General features: G+C 33.4%; 1 protein-coding gene across 1 annotated transcript in view; it reads right to left on the reverse strand.

The window, feature by feature from the left end:
• Positions 1-27,873, reverse strand: part of Nrx-1 (Neurexin 1) — a 542,497-nt gene that overhangs the window by 166,283 nt on the left and 348,341 nt on the right. Inside the window, exon 7 of the mRNA XM_085948211.1 lies at positions 19,040-19,200. Coding sequence (XP_085804337.1) covers positions 19,040-19,200 — 161 coding nt within the window. The remainder of the gene's footprint in view (positions 1-19,039; positions 19,201-27,873) is intronic.

The following is a 27,873-nucleotide window of genomic DNA, read 5'->3' on the forward strand; positions in this document are numbered from 1 at the left end:
GTAAAAAATGGGAGAATTATACTTTTAGTTTGTACATGTTATTTATATATTTTATACATGTCCCGCCCATCGTAGTTTTTGGGATTTACAGTATCTTATGATTGTTTGCTGTTCAATCAGCTCTTCCAACTCGTGGTTCATTTTTATTATGTAGTTCCCATTTTTCAACGTGGGTCCAAAGATTTTGCGGATTATTTTGCGCTCGAAGACAGCTAATTTGTTTTCCTTGTTTTCAGTTAAGCACCAAGTCTCACAGCCATAAGTGACCACTGGCCTAATTAAATTTTATATTAGTAAAAAATATATAACAAACAAATTATGAATAGTTGAAGTATTTGTAAAAAAACCCCTACGTTGTCACTGATAATTACAATCAATAGGCTTATAAATCGTCAAAACTCTTATAATAGATCATTAGATAATAATCAATAATAATACTAAATTCAATAGAATATGTAAATCGTTGACTCTGGGAAAAAATGGCAAAGTGTTGGGGTCACAAAAAATGACTCAAATGAAATAGTATAGAACTTAAATACATTAGAATTAAAATTCAAATTTCATCAAGTACTCTCGGGCATAGTGTTAATATTAAAATTGTTATATGTTTATTTAAAACAAAGTTCGTATTTTCTATAAAATATATTATATTATAGTAACTTATTTGTATGTAAAATGCAAACAATTAATATTTCTTGACATCTGTTTTCAATATGAACAGGATTCAAAACACAATGTCAAATAACAAGCGATATTCACTTTGTAAAAGCAGTATCTCACCAAAGTCAACCCGATTTTAATTAAAATGTAGTCAAACAGTGCCCCAACTGCGACCAGACATTGTTGACACTGCGAAAGATGATAAATAGCAACATGACAACGAGACAAGGAAGCCTCTACATGACTAGATCTTAATTTGCGGTTCCTGTCCTTCATCCAAGATGTAGGTATACATATACATCCATCCATCCATTCCTTAGCCTTAAAGACATATTCTGCGGATACATAATCTTCTTGGGTTCATCTTATTCGAAGTTAAATATTGTATAGTGACTAACAGTTGTTTTGACATAGTAATTATTACTCGAATATTTAAAAAAACTTTACCGTTGAACATTCATAATTTTTAAGTTATGTAATATTTTTATGAATGAATATACTAAATGACAGAATTGGTTAAATATGTTTTATTTATTTAAGAAAAAAAAATATTGTGGACATAACAAATCAAAATTCAGGACGTTCACAGCATTAAATATATAAAATAAATATTAACCTCACAAGAGGGAAGAATAAAAAATGTAAACAATTTTGAACATACATAACTTGAAAACACCTCAAATATAATATACCCACTAGAAAAAATTATATTTGAAAAAAAATACGAAACTCGACGGGATTTGAACCTGTATAACTATTGGTGTCGCGCCAATCCATGCATTAGCCAATTACGCTACGAGCCTCCTATCTAATGATGACAATTTAAACTAATAGAATTTTTTTGCCAATATAAATTTCCAGTGCGTATATGGTCTTAGTAGTAAATTCCGCTTGATTTCAATACTTCAACCGTTTTACCATAGTTATCTATCTAGTCTAACGAATACTTTTTAAGCATAAAAATGCGTTATAGTTAACATTTCTGTATCATCGTATAAGATCCTGTATGCATATTGAATTTCTCTACTCCACAAATTATTGAAAATGCCTTTTACTTGTATGTTGCTCTAGTTTTTTAACGTTCGATTGTATTAGTACTCAAATGAATATTATATTTGAAAAAAAAATACGAAACTCGACGGGATTTGAACCTGTATAACTATTGTTGTCGCGCCAATCTGTGCATTAACCAATTATGCTACGAGCCTCCTATCTAATGATGACAATTTAAACTAGTAGAATAGAATAAAGAATATTTTTTGCCAATATAAATTTACAGTGCGTATATGGTCGTAGTAGTAAATTCCGCTTGATTTCAATACTTCAACCGTTTTACCATATTGTAGTCTATCGAATGATTTTTAAGCAAAAAAATGCTTTATAGTTAACATCTCTGTATCATCGTATAAGATCCTGTATGCATATTGTATTTCTCTACTCCAAAAATTATTGAAAAAGCCTTTTACTTGTATGTTGCTCTAGTTTTTTAACGTTCGATTGTATTAGTAGGTACTCAAAAGAATATTTTCAATATATTATTCATTAATATGGTCATAACATTATAATGTTATTATGGTGTTCACTACATAATTATTTAGCGTTGTTTTTTTTATATTGTAATAAATGTTGACTTCAGCATGATGATTCATGGCTTCTGATGGCTGATGATTGATCACTTCTGATGGCTTGACGTCGTGGCCGTATATATTATTATAATTAAATAATAAGATATAGAGTGTTCAGAACCAAGACTCATCAACTGAACAATAGGGTTATTAAATGAGTAATATAGCTGATATTTAAAACGTCATTGCAGTCATTTTTTCTGATTCCCTCCAAAATTGACATTTGAGTTCAGTATTGTTTGAAAAATCATCATGAAAATATACACAGTTGTACAGCGTATAAAATATATTGTTAAAATTTGATGAATTTATTCGAGCTACGTTTCAGGAATTAAGTGAAATATAAAGGGTCAAAATAATCGACCTACAGAGACCATCTGCCATTCTTGGTGGTATTGGCTTGTGTGTCTCTGATAATTACCTTAGGAATCGAGGGCATGCGTTGTTTGTTCTCCCACGGTGCAGAACTAACCTGCCATTAGTAATGCCAATTGGGAGGGCAGTAACCATGCTTAATGAAATCGCTTCGGATATTGATATATTCCACTTACGTGAGGGTGAATTTAGGTGGACGTTGTTTTATAAGTTTTTAAGATAGGGTTTATCAAAGTTCACTCTGTGTGCTTCCATCTACTTTTATTTTGTTACTTATTTAATTTATTTTCTTATTTTATTACTTTTTCTCTGTATTTTTTTTTTTTTTTTTATTATTAACACTTATTTTATGTCATGTCGTGAACGCTTTGAATTTATAATTTGTTATGTTCATTATATGTAAAATAAATAAATTTGATTTGATTTGATTTGATTAGTATTTTTATTAGAAAATTCGAGTTAAATACTAATGTTTGTGATATTAAGAATCCAACCCGTTAAAAACGTAAACGTACTGCTGAAAATATCGATGTTATGAATTAATTACACGCTGTTCTCGAGAACTTGAACTTTCTACATGGAATATTCTTCATAAAGATTTGCAATTGAAGGCGTATAAAATATAATTAATACAAGAACTTAAAAACGTGCGTCCAATTGAGAAATTTTAAATAGACCCATTATTTCATGAAAAAATCATCTTCAGCAATGAGGTTCATTTTTATTATAAGCATAATTGTCGCATTTGTAGTATTGAAAACCAACATGCTATTATTGAAATATCTTTACATCCACAAAAATTAACAGTTTGGTATAGTTTGTAGTCTGGAGATGTAATTGGTCTGTATTTTTTTGAAAACAAAAATGGCAATGCAGTCAATGGAAAATGCTACAGAAACATGATTTTTTCTGGCATGAATTAAATGATTTTGATCTATCTGGATGATTTGTGGTTCCAATAAGATACGTAGTGTACATGTTATATAGATCGTGACACAACCAACTTATTGAAAGAAAAGTTAAGTATACTATATGAATGGTTATGGATTAAGTCCATCAAAATGAATCCTGAGATATTTGGACCTAAAGCTAAAAACTCCTTTTTTAACTGTATATACTTACCATATTTTGATAGTACATGGACCAATTAAAATAAATAGTCGAAACATAAAGTATATTCAGGCTTTATTAATATTGGCAAATTAATGTTAACAAATAGTTCTTAATACTGCTGAAAGAACTGTCAAAATGGACATGATTCTCATCCAATTTGATGCCTTATCAATACTATAGATCTACTATCATAAATTGGCATTTCAGCGAGGGCGCTAGTATGACATTGAGAATATTACCATAACTAACAAAAAAATGGTAATTTATAATTTTTTATTGGTAGTAGATTTCTGTACAAATATTATGCAATCCATAATTCGAGAAACATGTTGTAAAATTAAATGGCATTTGTAACAAATATATCCTCGATAGACAATTTTAGTTTCAAAATCGACCGGCTGCCAACTTACGATGGTAGATCTTTAGTATTGTCATTTATGCGGAAAATTGTAGCGCTACGATTATGATATTAACACATAATATAGAAATCTGTTTTATCTACCATTCATATAACTATGTCTTATTTGATAACCATATACAAAAGAGTAAACGTGTATAAAATAACTATGACAATTTGTTTTAATTTAAAAAATAGAATAAAAAAATATTGCCTGTATAATAAATAAAACGATCGGCCTAAATAAATGGATAATGAATGAAATCTGAAAGCATCTATTTGCACAGTTTAAGAGAGAAAGGATTATCGTAAATCCTTTTCCGAAGATCCCGACCAAAGATGCGCTTTTATCTTAATCCCAGATCTAGTCCGTTGAACCTCTATGGTTGGCTTCACCTTTGAATTATTGAAAAAAGGTTTTGATCGTTCTGTCTGTTCCGTTTTCATATTTTTCCAAGCCAATAAACGTCAGTCGGGCATCACGTATCGAGAGACCGATGTTTCTTTTTCAGAATCGTTATGCTCGTTTTAATATTTGATGAAATAATAAATTCACCAAGCTTTGATGTAGTAACTGAATTTCGTTGCAATCTTTAAAAAATATGTTATACTTACATTACAAACAAACTGTTAGTAACCATACTAAATAATTACATAAAATTAGTAACTTTTATAATTACGTGTAAAATCCACCTAACTTTCCATCGGAATCACCATTTTTGTAGTTGTTTGATATTTTAATTATTTGGCATGATGTCCAACTTCTTCTTCTTTTGCCATATCCGCCCTTTAACTGGAGCATATGGACACCACGCGGCGCCTCCAAGAAGCCTCAGCTTCCCAGTTACTTTATCCAAACATTCTTAGATCTCTCATAGCGTAATCGTTTCCGTCGCTAAATATTATTTTAACTTCACAGGGAACTAGTGAAAACACAAAAATAAGGGAACCGGATTACCTTCTGCGTATAACTGTAAGTAGCCAATTGTGGAGAAATATTGAATTAACCAGAATATTATGTTAGTTTTAATATGTACTTACTTCTATATTATCGTAATATAAAAAGTCATGGCCGAAAACACACTTAAAAATCATAGTCTACTGGCTTACCCATTTATATCTTATTAAACCGGTATGTAGAAACGTAGGGACATGTGTATCTTCTTTTGCCATATCCGCCACTTAACTGGAGCATATGGACACCACGTGGCACCTCCAATAATCCCTGTCGCTCGCCAGTCTTCTTGCTTCGTTCCAGGTCAAACCAGCATCCCGTAGCTCCGCCGTATACACGCTGTAGATTGTATTTAGCGGCCTTCTAGGACGCCGGAATCCGGTCGGCTTGAAGAACAGGCAAGCCAGGTTGAAGTTCCCTTCTGGCATCCGCAGCACGTGGCCGAGCCAGGTCCAAAACTTTCAGCGTGATGAGAGGCTGCTTGATGCGTTCTCTTATCTCCTCGTTGCTCCTAAAGTCATACCACCCGCACACCCAGTATTCGTCGCAAACATCTGTTTTCGAAGCTCAGTATAGGGTTGCTCTGAGCCTTCGTAAGGTGCCATGATTCGCTACCGTAAAGCAGCACCATCAGAATGCAATCGTCGAATAGGCGGCATTTGGTTTTGACCGAGTACAATCGTGAGTCCCAGACATTCCGCATCGAGTTGAATGTTGCAACATTCAACTCGATGTCCAACTACTAGGTTTAATTTTATATTGTTCGGGTGTCGTATTTTTTCTACAAAAAGATTTTTTCTAGTGTGTATATGCATGAGATGTTTTCAAATTGTGTATATTCAATATAAAGAATATTATATTCTCAAAGCTTGTGTCTTATTCGTTGAATAAAAGAAATAGTTTATTACATATTCGATTAATAAACACAGAATGGTTTTAATAGTTATTTATTGCATGCTCTTATATACTGTATTACATTTTGAGGATGTATATAAATATATTGACCATATCTGATCATAATAAAATCATAATATGGGCCTCCACAGAGTGGATATTTATATTCACAGATTTTTGTTTTTACGAGAAATGGATGTTAGCCAATTGCTCAACCTATTAGGTCCATTCTCTGACTAAAACATAAATTATTGAAAAACAATATGTGTATATGCCAGACCCAAAATTCGAGCTTGGGACTCACGACGTTATAAACCGACGCTTAAGCCATTCGGCCATCGTGGGCTTTATATTTTGATAATATTAATTTAGTTATCTAAGTTAATTTAGTATCTAGGTACCTATTTAATAGTTTTACATCATTTTCAGACAGTATGCAAGGAATGATTATTAAATTGAGAGATTATTTGTGGACTGCTTGATTGTAAGGTTTGATATCGACTTATATATACTTATTATTATATACATATTATAAATTTTATATATTATTTTGGTATAATTTAAGAATATTATAACTGGTCAATACTGTTTAGAGGCCCTCTATTAAAATTTCAGATGAATTGGTTGCGTCAAAGAAAATTGCATTAACCTAAGAAAAGTTATTCTGATAAATACAGCCTCAAAAATATCTTGTAAACTCTCCCCTCTATAAGGATGTCCTTCAATTGAAACGGGGCCCAAATAATCTACTCATATAGTTTCTCAAGTAATTTAAAATCTAAGTTGTGACTTAAAGATGCGTATATTTTGATTCTATTGTTTTTCAATTTGTGTCTGAGTCAGAATATGGACCAAAAAGGTTATCCATTTCTTGTAAAAACGAAACCTGTTAATACAAACCTCCACTCTGTGGAGGCCCATATCATCTTATTAAGATCGGACATGGTCGAAAGAAAAGGTATGATATTGATTTTAAAATACTAATGATCAGATTTTAATGTTTGTAAGGTATTATAGACATTATGAATCATCCCATAACCAACACGACGATTCATCATTGCAAATGGTCCCGATTATGTTGTGTAGATAATGACTAGCTGTATTCTTATTTATGACCGACAGGTCCCAGGTGTTCCCCGGGATTTCTATTCGGGACGGAGAAGGTAAAGCTAGCGCAAATTATTATAAACGGGTATTACTCTAGCACCTGGGTTATTTCGATTTGAATGACAAGTCCTAGATTACGGAATTAACATTCATACAGTCAGAAAGTAATGCGTATTTTATTGTTACGATAATTGCAAAACATGGTTAATCATCTAACTTATTTGGATTAAACATCAAGTCTAAGTAACCTAGTGTTGATTGTATTAATTTACTCGAATAATGCAGCAGTAAGTAATGTGATTTGATTTTTTGTATTTCGGATTGAATTTGACATAAAAAATCCGGTTAATTTTAGATTCATATATCAAAAAGTAAGCTTCGAAAGAATACCAACAGATGACCGTTAGTCAAACGAGCGGGAATTAAAGTCGCAGAAGGTTGGAAAGTATCACACTATACTTTGAGACTCTTCTGTAATTAATTACATATAATTATAATTAATTCATAATATCTTAAAATACGTATTTATGCATAATAATATACACGTTTAAACTTTATTACAATATTAAGTCGAGAAAACTGACATTATTTTACCTCGTTTTTATTAGCTCGTATTCTTGTTTGTCCGGTACAGATTTTTTCTTGTGGAGGACAAATTTTTTAACTAACTTCCCGACTAGCTAGACATTTGAAACTTTTAGAATATATCAGAACACGACGACAATACATTTTTTAATACTTTTGGCCATCTTTAAGCAGAATTGAATTCATTGTCAGTTAATTATGTTTTGTATGTTTCGGAAAAAAATCGTTAAAAGTACCTAATATTTACAACTCACTATTATTGGTTGCTAAGTGGGTCCTAGCAACTAAAATATTAATATATACGTGCGTTACTATGAAAATCAATATGAAATGTCAAAATGACATTTATGTATTCTATAATATTTATTCAGTATTTCTATCAAGTACAATAAAAAGTTTTTATTAATACATAGAATTGTCAAGTTTAGGTATAATATGATTCAATATAAAAAGTTTTTTTCATTTGTAATTATTTAATATTTGTTGTAAATATAAATAAGTACCAATATACACACAATAAATAAATAAATTATGCACATCTTTAAGTTCTAAAGAGGGAAGAATTCGTTTCTTTTTATAAACATCATAAGGCATAATAATTCTCAATCCGTATTAAAAATGTGTCAAGCGCAAAATATATAAGGTACAACTACTAAGTAGATGCATATTAAACTGACTTGTCTACTTTATCTACCAAATCGTAACGTAACGTTCCTTTGGGCATTTAATTTGACCGTGCGGCGCCTAATTGTACCAGCGGCCAATCGTCCCGGCGTCCAATTATCGCGGCGTCCAATTGTACCGACGGCCAATTAGTGGGGGACAATCGCCCGCGGCCAGTTCGCGGTACCAAATCGTCCTAGACCCACCGGCTTATGTGCTAATATAATACTAATACCAATCAATAGATTGAGGCAATATAAATACACATAACGATAAAGCTCATAATTATTTTCTACGCAGTGGTTATAAGTAGAAAGCCAATCTGCGATATATTACATAATATTATTAGCTTTTATGGCACGAGCTTTCGTTAAAGCGGTCGAATAGTACTTTTCAAAAATTAATAATAATAATTTATAACATGTGTAATCTATTTGGGAAATTTTACAACGTAATAAAAACGCCATAAATCCGAATATAATCAACCCCCTTGCATGTTACAAACATAGAGTCGCTGGTCTTTCCAAAGCCGACCTTCGGGCAGTGTCAGTGGCGTGCGTTTCCGCGGCCTTCAATATTATCATTATTGTAATGTATAATCTTTACCTTGATTTTGTATAATCTAATCTGTATTAATTTCATTTATAAAACATTTAACTTTTTGTATTGCAGCCCCCTTACAACAAATAACATGAATTCAAATTAAATTATATTATATTTATGTGGGGTTCGATTTGGGTCATAAATGTGGGGTTCGATTTGAGTTACCACTCTGGGAGTCGTCGACGTTTCGTAGGTCATGGTATTGAGGATGATGATGAAGAAGTCGAAGATGGATGCAGGAGAGAGTTTTATTTGCAGCGTAACGGTCGGTACAATAGTATGTCACAGTAGTTATGTTACAATACTAAACTTATGATCCGGATCCGAGGTCCACATCTCAGTACAATGAGATGTTGTGCGGGACGATACGGAGATTGAGATAGTAACAGACCGGAAACATATATTCGAGTGACATTTTCGATGAATTATTATTCGCTATTTTTACAATCAAAATAATATTATTTTCATTGAAATAATCAGTCAACTATTATCTGGCGATTGTATAAATGGATGACTGACTAAGTGAAAAACGGATATGCGGAGTTTAGTATTGCGGTCAGCTCCTTACCGAGTTTGGTATAATTTGACACTACGGAAAATAGATATTTAATTTGTAATTCTATGTCTGTATATTTTGTCTTGATATATCTGTATGTCTCTCTGTAACGCATAAGCTGTACAATTTTACAATTATTGGTGTTCAAATCGATCCATTCTTTGGCTATGAATATCTTTATCTTTATTGCTTTGCTTATGATATTATTGTTAGGTAAATAGTTTTATAGGGCGCATTGATAAAGATGTTGACAGGTATCACTGCCAACTGGTATTTTTTTCTAGGTAGTAATAAGAGGATAATTATTATCGGATACAAGCTTATGTTTCTACAAATACATTATATTAATAATAACGTTATGTGAAATAGTTTCATGGGTATTCTGTCAATAAAAGTCCTATATACAATTTATTATTAAACCGTGTCTGATCATTGGAAGATCACATGGGCCTCCACAGAGTCGATGTTGTGTTAACACTTTTTTCGTATTTTTAGGAGATATAGATGTTAGCCACCTGCTCAACTTATTAGGTACATACTCTGGGTCCAAATACATATTAAAAAAAAACAACATGTGAATTTGCCAGAATCAGGATTCGAATCCGATACCCACGACGTTATAGGCCGCTCGGCTGTCCTAACAAAATAATTATCTTTTAAATTAATCATTTATTATAACGAAGCTAAAAGACATTTTTTTTATCAATTGAATTGAATTTACATATTATTATGAGGTATTTGTGGTTAAAATATTATATTTGGACCAATATTCATATTAACTACCTATTTAAAATTTAAATACCTACGCAAACATGATACTGGTAGACAGATTTTCATAGTTTTTTTCATTGGGTATAGTAATATAGCCGCTATACAATTATTATCTCTCATAATAGCCGAGCGGTAACGTTTTGCTTTGATTACTTACTAACGTACTATTATTTATGTTTTACGTGATTTTTCATCTAAATAATCTAAATAATGACTTTAAAACTTCAAATACTATTGCTTGACATTCTTATTTCCTAATCCAGCCTTGGTGAATTGGAAATTATATTTTGGAGTAGAAATTTGATGTTTGATATAACTGTCTTGAAGCTTCTTTAATCATTAACCATAGTAACTCAATGTTGAGTTTTATTTTCGTATATTGAGACCCATCTATGTGTGTACTTATGTACGCGCGTTAGTAGTTATACTTCTTTGGCGTAACAAAAGTTGTGATAAACTAGATTCTTTGACTAGCTCTTAATTATCTTGTTAAACTACATAATCAAGAAAAAGGACCGCTTATTTGAACGTCGTTGGTTTATTTCTATACACTTTAACTTATATTACTAAATTATATAATGGTTTCTCGTTTTTTTTATTTTTAAAGTACCAACTGTCACTCTGACGTTTAATCGTTCGTTTACGTAAGGAATTGCAAATGGCTGACGATAATAAATTCGCTGCCTAGGCAACGGAACAATTCTAAACTATAATATTATACTGTATAATCGTCACGATTGCAGTTCCATACCGTGGCGTAAAGGTAGTGCGTTCGGCTGATAACCGAACAATCGGTGGTTCGAATCCAATCGAGTGCGTTTTTTCGTGTGAAAAATAAATTATGTGTTACATGTCACACGCCAAAAATACACTCTGATCTGATTTCCCAAACGCGCCAAAAGAAGTATAACTTCAATAAAGAGGGTATTCTTTAGCATTACAACACTCGTACAATACACAAGTAATGATATAATAGTATAATATATAGTTAGCGTCAGGAGTGGGTAATCAAAAACTTTAATTAAAACATCCTTGGAAGAATAACAATGAATTAAATATATATCTTTAATTAAATTTTGAGTATACACAAAATTTCAGGTTATTTTTAGATTATTGTTATTGCGTCAGTCTAACTGCACGTATATATTAATAATTTAGTTGCTAGGAACCACTTGGCAACCAATAATAGAGAGTAGTAAATATTACTTTTAACGATTTTTTTCCCAAACATACAAAACAGAATTAAGTGAAAATGAATTCAATTCTGCTTAAAGACGGCCAAAAGTATTAAAAGAATGAATTGTCGTCGTGTTTAGCTATTCGGGATGTTAGTTAAAATCTTGGACAAACAAGAAAAAATTAGTACTGCAAAAGAAAAAATCTGTACCGGACAAACAAGAATACGAGCTAATAAAAACGTGGTAAAATAAAATAATCCAAAACATACAAACAAAGTAAACAACAAAATGTCACTTGGATTTTTATTTTTTAAATGTATTTTTGTTTATTGATTGCTATGAATTATTATTGACATTAGAATCTATCTACAGGTACTTTCTCCATCAGACATTTTATAATTAAAATATATATATATATATATTATCACTTTAAATATTGATTTTCCATTAGACATACTAATTTCATTTTTCACTAACCAATAGTAAATCCCACACCACACCACATTTGCTCCCACAAGGAAAGTAGTTCCGAGCAGCTAGTCTTTTTATTAAACTAATACAATAATGAACTATTAGAATAAAAACTCGATATATCTAACAGGAAAACTGATCATCGAGTAGCACTCTCTTAAAAGCGAGTATCCCCATACCACTGACTTATAAACCACCATACTAAATACAAAGTTGTTCACCCCTTGTTTTAGCAATGAGGTCCCAAATCCCAATTGGTTAGAGTTTCCGCAGAATATATTTTAGAGTATCGCACGGTCAGGTAGTGGGGCAGGAGAGGTTTTCGATAAGCCATTGACCTACATGAATAACTAATACTCCACAGTCGAAATATGTTTCGACAGGAGCAAAGTTTAAAAGTTGGTACTCCTTCCTATAGAAATATTGTTTATTTGAACAAAGTAAACTAGTCTTTTCGGTGAGAGGTATTAAAAACTGAGCCAATCTATTAATTCTTATCTGAACATGCATAACTAGAAAACACCTCAGAAATATACTCACTAGAAAAATTCATATTTGAAAAAAATACGAACCTCTACGGCAGTGTTTCCCAAACTATGTTCCGCGGAACACCAGTGTTCCGCCGAACCTGAATAGGTGTTCTGCGACCATTTGGAAAGGTTTTATACTCGTTTAAAGATCTTCTACTAAGTAGAAGTAACATAAGTAAAACAAAAATAATTAAAGAATCTACTTCATATTGAAAGGCGAGTGATGATCAATCTCCACTGATGTTTATGACGTCAAGTATCTAGATAGGTAATGACAGGCCTTTAGTCTGGTGGCCTGGGCTTACAAGGGGGGCCCAGCATGAGAGATCGACCAGCCAAGTGAGATAAACACACATCACAAACATGCACTAAATATTAAAAAAAATGTCGCTTGTTTCACTTCAAGCAAACTAACATTTAGTGATATGTGATATTGCCATACTTACAATTTTTGATTATTGTCGATGTTTGACTTATTCATAATTGTGCATATCAACATAATAGTGGGTGTATTAAAAATACAAAAAAATCGCTAAAAATACCCTTAATTTTACCTTGAACACCATTTGAAATATGCAACTGTTGATCATCACATTGCCTTTAACCTTAGCGATAAGTAGGGGACCCGCCAAAGATTCTAGCCTGGGGGCCCGCTTCGGGATGTGGTGGCCATGATCTAGGTACAGACGGAGGACCATCTTTTCTCACACCGTGCGCATGAAAAAGATGGTGTATATTATTTTTAACTGACCGGCTGACAAGTCTTGTCAGTTTAACGACAGTTGCCAAAATTGGCAGAATGGTTAGCTACGCTAATAAATAACCTACAAAATAAACTAAGTGTTCCGTTAAAATTTCCGGGTTTGCGAAGTGTTCCATTGCAGAAAAAGTTTGGGAAACCTTGCTCTACGGGATTAGAACCTGAATAACCATTGGTGTTGCACTAATCAAAAAAAAGATTTGTTTCTATTAGTTATAATATATTTTCTCAGAAGTGTTTTCAAAATTATGTATATTATCTATTTATTTATATATTACTACATTAAATATATCTATTCATACAAGTGAATATCATTTGACCTAATTTTATGCGAGGTAATCAGGCAAAGAGGCGTATAGAGTGTAGTGAAAAGTGCAAAGTTATGAAGTGTATAAATACTCTATGTATATGTATATAATAATATTGTTATTCATACAAAATAAATTGCATATTTCTAACACAACCTTCAACTCAGTAAATGGAGTAGCGTTGCAATAGCAGAGAAATATAAATGAAATAAAATTGCGCTCCCATTTTCATTAAACGTATTTGTCTTCCTTTTTACTTAAAATTAAGCCTCGTTGAATTCAATGATCCAAAACATTTCCACTAAAAGCTCCTGAATTGTCGAAAATATAACACTGCGAAGGTTCTGGTTAGTCTTGGGTCGCCGCATAATCCTTAACAGCTCGACGAATACATTTTGCTTCACATTGTTAGATCCCACCTGAAATAGGTACGCACTGACTTGTTACAGGGGAATTCCGTCAATTACTTAACCCGGAATACAGAGTACCTTGTCGCTTGCAGCGGACAATGTCTATGGCGTAGAGGTCTACGGCGTAGACATCTACGCTTCTACGATATTTTATAATAATTTAATATATTTAAATAATACTCATAAATATGACGTAGTTATATACTATAAATTGTGCATTTAACTTAAAATGATAGCTTATTAAGCTTCCGGTAAATATACTATGTAGATAATTTGGAAACAAGAAATATATATAAACCATCACGGGAGATGGCATTTTGCAGAGAGACCTCGCAATCCGAATGGGAATGGCTGGAGCAACATTCAACTCAATGCGGAGTGTCTGGGACTCACGATTGTACTCGATCAAAACCAAATGCCGCCTATTCGATGCTTGCATTCTGAAGGTGCTGCTTTACGGTAGCGAATCATGGCTCTTTACGAAGGCTTAGAGCAACCGTATAGGTACTGAGCTTCGAAAACAGATGTACATGTTCGAACACACGCGTTAACACGATCTTACTACCTACTTCATTTATCGTTTGTCAATTTATGGCTACGGCCGTATGTTGTAGCTTAGCCATTGGGAAATGCCAATAGAAATGGCGTGTTCAAAAATAAATACTACCTTATTCTTAGGTCAATAATTATTATAGAGCAAACATTATTCGTAGGATGTTTATCAAATTTGAATGATCAAAGACATAGCTTATAATTAGTATCTTTAGAATTATCTTCAAATGTGTTAATCGTGACAATTTTTTAATCATAAAATTCCTAATTTTTGTCAAATTTGGGATCACAAAGATTATTAAATATAATTTTTTATCGTAAATATGTCACTATATAATGTAAACATTAATTTTACTAATGGTTTTGTAAATGCGTTTAAAAATTAATAAACCTAAAATATCTTAACACCACTGCACATGGAAGTACTGAAATATGACTATATTCTAAAACATTAGAGCGAGAGGTTTAAAAGAATGCTATTTTATATAATAAGTATAGTTTATATAGTTTATACTGTCATAAAATGTTTATAATAAATATAAAGTAGAATAATATAAATTATATAAATAGATTATCTACAACGTTTAAGGAATGTCCAGAGTAATGCTCTGAAAATACCATAAAAGCTCCATTTTGACCTACGCTGAACATGTGGGCTCCAGACTTTCTACAAAAACAATGTTCAGTGTTTTCATTATTATATAATTATACATTACGTTATTTATTGAATAAAAGTGTTAAAAAGAGTAAACGTCATATTCTATTTCCATTTATTAAAAAATATAAAAGATGATCGTCAATATTAACGGGATTTCTAATAATATCTCAGTTGCATATTACTATGAGCTTTCGTTGTGGTTAATAATTGGATCGACAGTTTGATTTGAAAAAAAAATTGTACCCAGATTGCAATGGTTGTAAGTTCGAGATTATATTTTTTCTATTAAGCATATTTCCGAAATGATTTAAATTATATAAATTCTTTGAATGATTATGTTTTTACTATGATTGTTTCTGACCAATCTTGCTAATATGACGTGCTATTTTAGTCTCTAAAACAGTCTGGACAACAGAAGCATTTTAATGAAAAACAAAACAACTCTATAAAACTCTCCTGCGACCAGAATTAATAAATGAACCAGAACGTTTAGTAGTCAGCATGAGCAACAGGATAAGAGAAAAATGGGTATATTATTTGAGAAGAGGGTCATAAAAATAATGTTTGGGGGTGTTAAAGAAAATTGGATTTGGAAGTCGAGAGACAATGAGACTCAGTATATGAGGGCGAAATATTACGTGGCATATTATAATAGTACAGATACTGCTCTGGATCGTTCAAGTGCATACTTTGAAGTTAATGGCTCCTCCAAACCACACCCAGTTATCATTGGATAATTAACGGAATTTTACGTTTGGATGTGTATTCTTTTTTATTGAGTGGGAATGACTCTGGAGTAGTTACAAGGTCACCATGCAAATGCTTTGACTGAATTTACACGACTTTAAGTTAAGAGTACCCGGTTACATGTAAGTTGTACGTATGTAGTTCATCGTGGGACACTTATTCGTGCGCCGCAGTACGTGAAACATTAGTTGTTCGTATAACATTTTATCAAATGACGAGTTCTTCGTTGAACATTTCACCCTGGAATAAATTTGTATGTATCTTACAAAATGCGGCGATGGTTTTCAAATAGTACTGTTCCAATTAGATTAACCCTAACCTAACCTAACCTAATAAGACATCTCATAAAATTCGCCACAATATGTTGTACCATATGTATAAATATACTCCACGGTGAAATGTTCAACTAAGTGTACGTCCTGAGTGGCAGCGTTCGGCGCAGCGTTGAGCGTTTTTCGCAACTCAAACGTATAACCGTGTGTGAAAATGTTCGTAGACAATGTCTTTTTTGGTTATACATTTATACGGTTATACGTTTGAGTTGCGCATAACGCTCAAAGCTGCGCCGCACGCTGGCACTGAGGCCTCACACTAAGAACTCGTCATTTGATTAAATGGTACACGAACTCATGTTTCACGTACTGCGGCACACGAATAAGTGTCCTGCGGTAAACTGTTTACGTACAAATTTCCAGATACGGAGAGTACCTATCGGGAAGAGGAGCACGTAGAAACAAAATTAAATTAAAGTAACAAGTGCATACTAGAGATTAAGCTGATACTGAGGCTAAGAACAGGTCGCACAATGGGTAAAAGATTTGATGTCCTCATGGAAAGACGTGATTCACAGATCTGTGATGATTGTGATGCTTTGGAGGACATTGTACGTATAGCAGTACAGTGCCGTAAATATCAACAAGGTAGAGTACAGCTGCGCATTGCGGATATCTTTAAGAATGTCGATGAATTCAAAGGTGGCCTGGCGGTGAGTAGAATGGTAGAGCTTGGTAGAACTGTAAAGTTTTTTTAACAGAAGTAGAGTGAGGACCTGGTCGGCGGATCCTCTTTCAGATGAGAGAAGTGATATGACAGCGAGTTGCAGTCAAAGCCTCGGTGAAATCACAAAAAACAAGTGCATATATGCTGTAAAATTTACCAAAATTTACCAACAAGGTAGACCCATGTCCCTACGTTTCTACATATCGGATTAATAAGATATAAATGGATAAGCCAGTAAACCATGATTTTTAAGTACGTTTTCGGCGATGACTTCATGACGGCTAAATGATTTTATATAGAACAATATTGATTGTGCGTTTTGTTTACGTGAGAAACTTTAAATTTATTTATATTATGGTTACATGTACATTGTACGTAAAACATTTCACCGTGGCACAGTTCGCCGTAAGCTTTCTTATCGGAAAGAGTTGACCGTATACTATACGGCCTCCAATTTTTTAAGATTCAATAATATGAACATTAATTCAATTTTCATAGCTGATTTTGGCAAAATTCATAAATTCAAGAATGAAAACGTAACCTAACCTAACAAATTATATCAGTATATTGGTTATTTTCAAAAGTTGTTTGCTGCTGGCTTCCTGTAAAGACGTGTAAACCGACAAGAACCGTGTTTTATTTAGCCATAAATTATATGTAAGATACGTCGAACTGCATACGTACAAGTTTGTGCTCATGTTTATTATAATGCAGAAGTAACTACATATTAAAACGAATATAATATTCTGGTTTATCAAATATTTGTCCACAATTATTGAGAATTGTACTTACTTATTGCCAAACGCAGAAGGTAGCCCGTTTTTCTAATTTTTGTGTTTTCACTAGTTTCCCTTGACGTTAAAATAATACTTAGACAATGCAAACGATTACTCCATGGGAGATTTTAGATTGTTTGGATAAAGTAACTGGGAAGCTTAAGCACTAGATTGTTAAGGATGGAGTTAGTTTTTAGAGGAGGTCAAGACCAACTAAAGGTTGTATTGACAAAAATGATGATGATGGTGGCACAGTTTTTTGACTATTTGTTAAATAATCTGAGTTTAGCTATCGAACGTTATTTTTTATAGTTAAATAAAAACAGTTAATGTTGCGTGACAGAGTAATTTGTTTTGAAGCGAATTTCGCGAAATCGAATTTTGATTGACGTTTCGAAAATGTGTCATGCGGAATTGTTTCCCAAAACGTTTCATCGGAATGCAAATTGGAAAAGTACAACTGCGCACGAATAATATAATACTTATACTCTGAGTATACTCATTTGAAAAGTTTTATAATAAAGTATTCTCATTTGAAAATGTTTTTATCAAAATATATTGTCAAAGTAATAAATTTAAAAAGAAAATGTCTCTGAAAGATTTTCAGTGGGTATGACTTTTATATTATCATGTATGTGGGTCGAAATAATAGAATATAAAATTTCTAATTTATAAATGTTTTATTATATAATAAAATACGGTTGGGCCAATTGTGGTCGCTTTTCCCACCTATCACAAATCCTCAAATATTGCCACAAAACCAGGCGCCTAGGAGTCACGGGTCATAAGTCAATCGTTAAATTGAAGTTAATGGCCCTACCAAACCACACCCGGTATTATTCGGGCGTATCACGGGTCCCTACGTTTGATGTGAATCATCATTTTTTTTATGACTGGAAATGCCTCAGGAGCAGTTACCCAAGACTAAGGTCGCCATGCATTCAAATGTGCTTTGACTGAATTTGCATGACTTTAACTCTAAGTGCTTATCTCCTCTTAAGTTAAAGTGCCCATGGGAGAGATAAGCACTTAGAGGCTATTAAGAATTGTAGTAAGTGACAAATTAAAGCTAATACAAAACTGCAGAACATTCAAAGTGAAGAGATCTTCACGTTGGCAGTATGACGCCGCAAAAATTATAAATGCAATACAATTGGCCGTTACAGTTAGTTACTTCAAGATAGTCGCCAAGCCTAGGCTTGTTAAAGCTAAGACTATATCGCGCTCTATTATTTAATACCTTCATATATCAGTGGATCGTCCCCGGCTGACGGTGAAGATGATAATTTCAGAGAAAGGAACCGTTGGACGATCATATTATTATAAGAGATAGATACTACTCTTACCTCTTGTATTCGCCTGTGGACAGTTACTCTGTGCCATTGGTGATCGTCGAAGCGGACCCTTGCTGGTTTGATATGCATTTCTTGTTTGCCATTCGAGAGGCCCATCGTCAGGGAGACTCCTCCATCGCGAACTGCAAGATTCAAGTAGTCTTGCCCGTGTGCTATGGAAGAAAAGAAATAAATACAAATATTATTCAAAGATAATGAAATCTACACAGACATCAATATTATTATACAATCCATAAAAAAATGAACATAACACATGTCGTGTGGATATTTTGATAATTGGGAGTAATGGTAAGATATTTTTTTGTTAACCCGTTGATAACCTTTTCGAGACTCACTGAGTTTCAGTGATCAGTGTGTCTTTAACTGATATTCAGTTTGTACATCATTAAAGTATTTTTTTATCCTTTGGCTGACTTCACTTTCCATTCACAATAGGTACATAATATAGTTATATTGAACATTTAAAAAACTTGAACGGTTATAAAATTAAATCCTAGTCCAGATCAACATACATAAAGTTTTGCAGCCCCCAGAGTTAGGATCTTTGGCGCATTCTCTACCCATTGATAAGGTTAACGGCAGTATGGGCAGCGTGTTTTGCAAATGGTATTCGAGGTCATATTAAATGTGTATTTTTAGCAAATTGTTTGAATTTTGAATAATACCACTTGAATTATGGAGTTGTCAAAACCAAGCATCGACACAAAATAATCAAAAATTCCATCGCCCAACTATTGTAAAATGTTAAAACTCACCTAGTAAAATGACCGGCGACTATTTTTGTTACTATATGAGTAAATTTGTGATGTGTGTTTATCTCACTTATTTGGGTGACCTGCTTCGCGGGCCCCACCCTCAGCCCATGCCCCAAGGCTATATATAGCGTTGTCATTGCATCAATGCATGATATTGTGGAAAATCATTTGTTTGAAACTAAACGCATATTCACATTTATAAACATTCCTATAAGAGGTCATCCATAGACTGAAACCGTATGCGATATTTCCATGAACATCAATCATAAGTTTAGTATGGCATACGATTCTAAACCGCATAGGGTTTCAGTCTATGAATGGCCTCTAAATTAAATGTGGCTTAAATAGTCCATTTCATACAAATTTGCGTCATTAAAAAAAAGACTTGAATTAACACACATGCTTGCTTGTGAGTGCATTTGCATATAATTTTCATCCACGGCGTAATATAAAAAAAATATAATCGTTTATATGAAAACATTTGAAGTTTTTATGTAATATTTATTTATAATGGGGAAGGACCGAGAAGTTCTACGTAGTATCAAAACCAGGAAACTACAATACCTCGGCCACATTATGAGAGGACAAAAATACACCATTCCCCAACTTATCATTCAAGGAAAGATCAATGTGAAGCGTAGCAGAGGACGGCACCGCATTTTGTGGCTTAAGAACCTCCGTGATTGGTACGAGTGCAGCTCCACTGAACTGTTCCGGGTAGCAGACGACAGAGATAAGATCGCTTTGATGGTGGCTGACCTCCGCTAGGGGATGGCACAATAAGAAGAAGATTTATTTACGGGTAGGTAGGTGTGTCGGTCTGAGTTAGAAATTTCAACAATAAAATTTAAATACTAAATAATACTATTTCAAACCGTACGAACATTTCAGCTCGATTCTCTCTTTACAAAATAATAAGCTGACATTAAATGGCTACACAACAAAGTCGCCTCAAACAAAACTGCCGAGCAATCGCGGGAGTGTTTACACATTAATCCCGCATTTCCTGTCGCTTGGAGTGCCACCGTGCAAACTGCATGGCGACGACAGCGCCCACATTGCCAGACTTAGTGGCGAGAAAGTATATTAGTCTATGGTGGCGAGGATGGGTAAGCTTTGACGAGTTGCAGCATTATTGTTTATGGAGGTAACGCTCAAGCTACAACTTTAAAGAATGTCTATCGATCGCATACTTTACCAATAGATACTACTTTTGTATCGAACATTGGCTCAATATTACCCATATACACAAATAATTTTAGTTTTATACAGGGTGAAGCATGGGAACTTCATTTTTTGAAAATAAAATAAAACTGTACACGTTTAAAAAAAATATTCTTATTTTTCACATGACACAGGAGATTTGATTTTGTACCATTTTAAAAAAAATATCTTGTGAATATCGTCCTTCATTGTTTCAGTTCACTCTTTCGAGCATGCCGACCGGTACATTGGCAATTTCAGCTCGGTTGTTATTCTGTAGGTCTTTCAGGGTCAAAGGACGATCGTTATAAAACCAAGGATTTAAGATAACCCCACAGGAAATAATCACAGGGGGCTAAATTAAGCGAGAGCACAGACCAGTTTACGTCCCCTCTCAGGGAGATCAGCCGCCCGGGGAAGGCTTGTCTAAAAAATTCCATTAAAACCCTGGCGGTGTGAGCTGTGGCTTCATCTTGCAGAAACCACACATTGTATAGTTCCATTTCTCCGAGACCAGGCAAAAATAAATCCTGGATCATTGTCAAATAACGGTCTGAATTCACGGTTACAGCACAACCGTTTTCTTAAAAAAACTAAGGGCGGATGATCCCTACTCTTGAAATTGCACACCATATCGTGACACGATCTAAATGAAGGGGTCTCTCACGAAGTTTCACTCCAGTACCGCATATTCTGTTTGTTAACACAGTAACTGAGATGACAATGTACCTCACCAGAAAAGAGCACAAGTATGTCGTTGGGTAAGGTGTCAACCAGCAGTTCACATAATGTTTGTCGGGTTACATAATCACATAATCACAAAAACACAAACCTTAAATCCAACCCCTCTCATTGAGCCTTTTTTCTTCCCTCTGTGACTTCTAGTAACTTCACCATGCCGTTTTCAAAAAAAAAAGAAGTTCCCACGACCCACCTGTACATTATTTCTGTTATGACTATAAATCTTGTTAATAATTTTACTTCTTATTTTATTTATTTTTACATGTCATACTGTGGACGTTTATACTTTTAACTTATGATGTTTGTTTTATTTAAACAAATAAATTGAAATTTTAATAAATTATATAATATTATCGATACTAGTTATCGTCTGAGCATTTTAAATAAAGTTTGTAGCTCGGGGCTATAGGTGGTTTTGAGCCCGCCGCTTTAAAATCAAAAATATTGTAAAGAATATATTATAAAATAGTACTGTTATTTATGATGTTCGCATTTTCGCAAGAGCAAATTTAGTTATTGTTTCAAAAACGTATCTGGAAATTTATGCTCAGTGTTGCTAGTCTATCTCTATCAATTCTCGAGTCTTAATATTTTTCAATATTTTTACTAAAATGATTTTTCTCCTGTTATATTCACAGGTAAGAAAAAAACCTATACGCAATAATATATACTGTGCATATTTGTAAAATATATTTATTTTCTGTATTCACTAGGAATAGTAAACTAAAAATTGAAGTAGGAAACTAAAATAAAGAAAACGGTGGACATACCCTCTTCTACACGATATTATTTGTAATATTAGCAAAGGTAATAGTGATCTCATATAACTGGGTCACGATAGGGAATTTTTTCCTGACATCTAACGCCTTCAAACATTAACACTGATGAAGCGAAAATAATATCGATATATATTATATTTTTGAATAATTAACAGATCATTATTTAAAGACAAGATATCATTTAAACAATGTAAAAACAGTTATATATTATAATTTATAATAGCGATTATAAAGTCGATTTACTCAACTTAGTTTCAAATGCAGTAGGATCAAGTAAATCCTCACCTTCTTAATTGGATGTATTTCTGCAAGCAAGATCCAATCCACACGTATAGTATTCTGAGATAATGCACTCCCGAATTATCTACGATTTAAATTGGACACATTTGGCTACAATTTGATATTTTAAGAATATGCCACGTTGTAGCGGCGTGATTTCGAAAAAATACCCATAGATGGCGCTGCCCACTCACTGGACGCCGCAAGCGTTATGTAAACAGATTAGGATTTAACTCTATGTTCACTCCGTAATTTTTATCTCTCACAGTCTTAGCCAGTCAGTTTAGTCTCATCAGCTCTTTAGCTCTGACACCCTTTTAATTATACACGTACTCTACTTTGAAACTAAGCACCTTATACTATCGAGATTCGTTTCTAGTGATGGGTGTGGTTTCTGGTTGTCAAATGTGATACCTACCTGCACTGAACTAATTCTTTGGAAAGTTCGTCAGGATTATTTTGCCGAGCGAATCTGTTTTCGTGTACTGTTTGAATTAGTATTCTCTGTTATTGTTGATTAATCTCTGTGAACTCTGAATAAATACTAAAACTGGAAGTGTTTCAATTATATAAATAAAAGACATACTATAACGTTTTTAAATGCGTTTCCCATATATTTCGGTGGTTTTATTGTCATTTACAACATCATCACATTTTCACAATAAATTACCACGGCACTTATGAAATTGAATATACTTTGCCTCTTCATAGCCTTCGATGATTTAATTTAAATCTAATAAGGTCACATAGCTGTCATAGTGATTAATATGTAATAATACAGATATTGTAATACTAGGTATTATAATACGTTATCACAGAAATTGCTAGACTGTAAACACTCTCAGTGCGTCAATTCTAAACTTTTAAAATGTCATTTTTCATATTTTTAAAGTACCGTTTTAAAAAATCTATTTTAAAATCTGACCCTATCATTTTCCGGTCAGTTAACAGTGCATCGCTGGAAAACGAAGCGATACGTGGGTAGATTTTGTTTAATATGGTTATTCTGATGGCGTTCGATATAATTCACTCTGAATACATATTATCTGCTATTTGAAACAGTAAAGTTCAGTGTTGCACTCATCATCTGCAACGTTTACCTTTGATATTTCATTTGATAACACGTTGAGGTTCTTGTCCTCTCATAATGTGTACACCCACGATGGCCGCGCGGTTTAAACGTCCGCCTATCGCGTCGTGGGTCCCAAGTTGTAATCCTGAGTCTGGCAAGTACACATATTGTTTTTCAATTTGTGTATGAGTCAGAGTATGGACCTAATGGTTGAGCAAGTCGCTGATATCAAAAACAAAATCCGTTAATACAAACCTCCACACTGTGGAGGCCCATATGATCTTGTTAGGATCGGACATGGTCAGATTGAGTTTGATTAATGGGACCAAGGTACTGTGGTCTTCTGGTTTTAATACTATGGAGAACTTCTAGGTCGTTTTTCAATCGTTTGAGGAAGTTATTATTAATTGTCACGCGGTCAATCCATATCTCGAAAGACTCAACTTTACGTGACATCTCGTGATTTAGAGTTTATAGCTCCATACCAGTGCAAGGCGATTATTTAAAGCCTACCTTCTAGAGAAAAATATTTTTTAATCGTATATTGACGTAAGTACCTATTTATATAATCAATTAATTATTATAAAAGAATGTACATAATTTTTAAAAACACTTCTGAGAAAATATATTATAACCAATAGAAAAAATCTTTTTGAAAAAAAATAAGACAATAATTCCCCACAGGAATCGAACCTGCATCTATGCTAATGGTACCATACTTAATTACGACACATTTTAACTAATGGCTCTTATAATACTATCTGATTCTGACTCTTATAATTGAGCTAATATTGGCTATCGGCTTTTGTATTTTAAATCAAAGTAGGTATTACTTTAATTACTAACCAACGACACGGATTACTTCAAGATATTTTAAGCTTCCTTGAACTTGCTAATAATTTTTAATTAATTACCTTTTTTATTGAAAGAATAATTCACAAAATTGAAGAATGTTACATTCTTAATTACATGTATGTTCAATAATTAGAATGTCACATTCTTAACTATTGTGAATTATTCGTTGAATAAAAAAGTATTTAAATAAAAGAATGTCTTTAATTTGCCGACGACACCACTGTCGTATGTGTATGAATGTTTATTTAATATATATATAGATTACACAACAATTTGTCGAGGTTAAAAAATATGCCACGATGCGTCATATATTATCTAACGTATTTATTGGATTATTTATCGAGGAATGCTGATGTTTTTTTTTAGATGGAATATACGTGACGCCAGCCCAGTCTGTCTACCACATTGTATGCAATATAGTAGGCTCCGATTTCGACGTCTAAAACCTTTATGAATAATGTTGAGAGAGTGCTGGTGAAATCCAATATTCGATCCGGTGTCTCTGGTCGTCACAACTGACACAGCACACTATCACACTATTTTACTCTGGGCAACGTTTTGACATACCTAGAGCAGCGTTTGCATTTATGGTGATAAACAAGTCAATATATATCAACATATTGATCGGCGATATTAAATATATTATCGAAATTACAAATTCTCTAATAATATCCATTTTCTGTAGCGTCCAATTATTGTAAACTCAGTAAAAGCTTACCGCGGACTATCTCCGCGATATCCATTTTTCCACATAGTCAGCTATATCCGATGACGCAAACTCTATATAGTAGCTGACTCAATTACAATAATTGTTTCTTAAATATTATTTTCAAGCTATGTATTATTTTGATTGTGAGTACTTTAATAAATAGCGGATCATAATTCATTGGAAATGTCGCTCGAATATAAGTTCCGGTCTGTTAGTATCTCAGTCTCGGAATCGCTCCGCACAACATCTCATTCTACCGAGATCGGACCTCGGAACAATATCATAAGTATTGTAACATAACTACTGTAATATACTTTTGTACCGACTGTTTACGTTGCAAATAAAACTCGCTCCTTCATCCATCGGAGCAACCACCAAATCTCGACATCTCATCTCTCCTTCTGATAACCTCTTCATCCATATTACCATGACTCCCACAGCGATGACTCCCACACATTCATATACATACAGTCAGTGACGTCCCTAGACAAAATGCCGCCCCTAGGCAGTTCCAAAATGCCGCCACATTTTTTTATACAGTACTTTTTATCATCCTTTCATGACTCCAATATCTAAGAAATGTGTTGTATGGATACATTACTAACAAGATATATACCATTAAATCCTATCTAGATGCTATCTCTGATTCAATAGACTATATTTTGAGTATACAGTTTCAGATAGGTACGTTTAATAATACACTTGACAACTTCCAAAACTCACGAGATATTTGGATAAATTTTAAATTAGGTATGCACGTGTCATTGTTGTTCACCAAGAACGTGACATCCAAAGACAACGAAAGTAAACTAGACATCGCAATCCCGACAAAAAAAAAATCTGTTAAAACTTTTATAGTACCTAATTAATAGGCACAGTTTGTTTCCAACCAGTGAGCTGAGTTTTTAATGGAAAGATATTTCTGTTGTTACTAAGTTTTTACTTTGGGTAACTGCCGCCCCCAAGCGACGCTCAATCTGCCTACCCCCACGGAACGTCACTGCATACAGTACAAATTATCTCTTAAGAATGGCATATGTAACGAGCTCAAAACGTCGAGGAAAGAAAAAGGAAGAACATGCAGTGAAAACCAAAAAATCTATTACGATAACAGACAACCGCGAAGGTGCCGAACATTATATTATTAAGATGATAAAATATTATGTAAGTACGAAATTACACTCAATATAAGTGTGAATGCGCAGAATTCTTAGATGAAACGGTCTCTTTCTCTATAGTACCCATCCTCTCCAGTAATAGACGTGGCAGGCGGTTGCGATCTTTCCGACCGGAATAATTCCCTCAAAGCTTGCGCGATGGATGAATTGAGCGGACGGGAGCCACGGCTCTGGCATTTGGAGAGACGGTGGAGTATCTATCATTCCGGTTTCAATGGAAATGTTTACGCTGCACTGGTGTGTTGCTATCGATTGGAAAATATCATATCAAATTCATGCTGGCATATACACTTACATTCACATATCTCATGATTAAACGTATAAGATGAAAGGATTTGGTTTTAAAGTGACGTAGTGTATCTAATCACTTTGTTTATTATATAATTTGATACTTATATTTAATTAATTCGTTAATTTTATAAACAATCTACTGTGTGTTTTAAAGCATTGGACCGATATTTCATGTATCTTGAAATAAACACTAACACGCTATTAACATAATTAGCCGGCTTGAGAGTGGGTCGATTGTTTGGGCCCCGCATCATGGTGGAGCGAGTTCAAAAGAATTTTTTGAGACTCCTTTATTTCAGGTTATATGGGTACTATCCGTAGCTTAATCCAACTGACTTTCTCTTAGGTATGCTAAGGTACTGTAGTTTAAATGCTAGAAGATATCAATATTTGGCCACGTAATTTTTTCGACTTATACGTGTTGTAAATGAGAACTCTGCCATTATTGATAGTATTAACTTGTGTGTCCCTGATAACTATCTAAGAAATTGGGAGCATCAGTTGTTTATTCTCCCGAGGAGCAGAACTAACATGCCATTGGTGATGCCAATTGTGAGGGCAATAACTCTGTTGAACGAAATCGCTTCGGATGTTGATATATTGAACCTACGTGAGGATGAGTATAGGTGAACGATATTTTATAAATTCTTAAAACAGGGTCTACTTAGCTCATTCAGTGTGCTTCCATGCTTTATACTTTATAATTTTTGTACCTTTTACTTTACTTTTCATACTGTTTTTGTGATACTGCCAATTTCATTGGATACTGCTTATATTTATTTCATCTATATACTGTTCCTTTGTTTTTAAATGTCATGTTGTGAACGTAATTTGAATTCGAATTTTAAATTTGAATTTGAAATTGAAATGTTATTAGTGTTAAGCTCATTTGAACGTAGCATGCTGCGTGGTATGTTCGAATTCAACAATAATGCTCACATATCATGTTTAAACGTAAAAGAT

Source organism: Rhyacophila brunnea, unplaced genomic scaffold (genome assembly GCF_057557595.1).
Source record: "Rhyacophila brunnea isolate RB1 unplaced genomic scaffold, BYU_Rbru_1.0 scaffold_20, whole genome shotgun sequence".
Classification (NCBI taxonomy): Eukaryota; Metazoa; Arthropoda; class Insecta; order Trichoptera; family Rhyacophilidae; genus Rhyacophila; species Rhyacophila brunnea.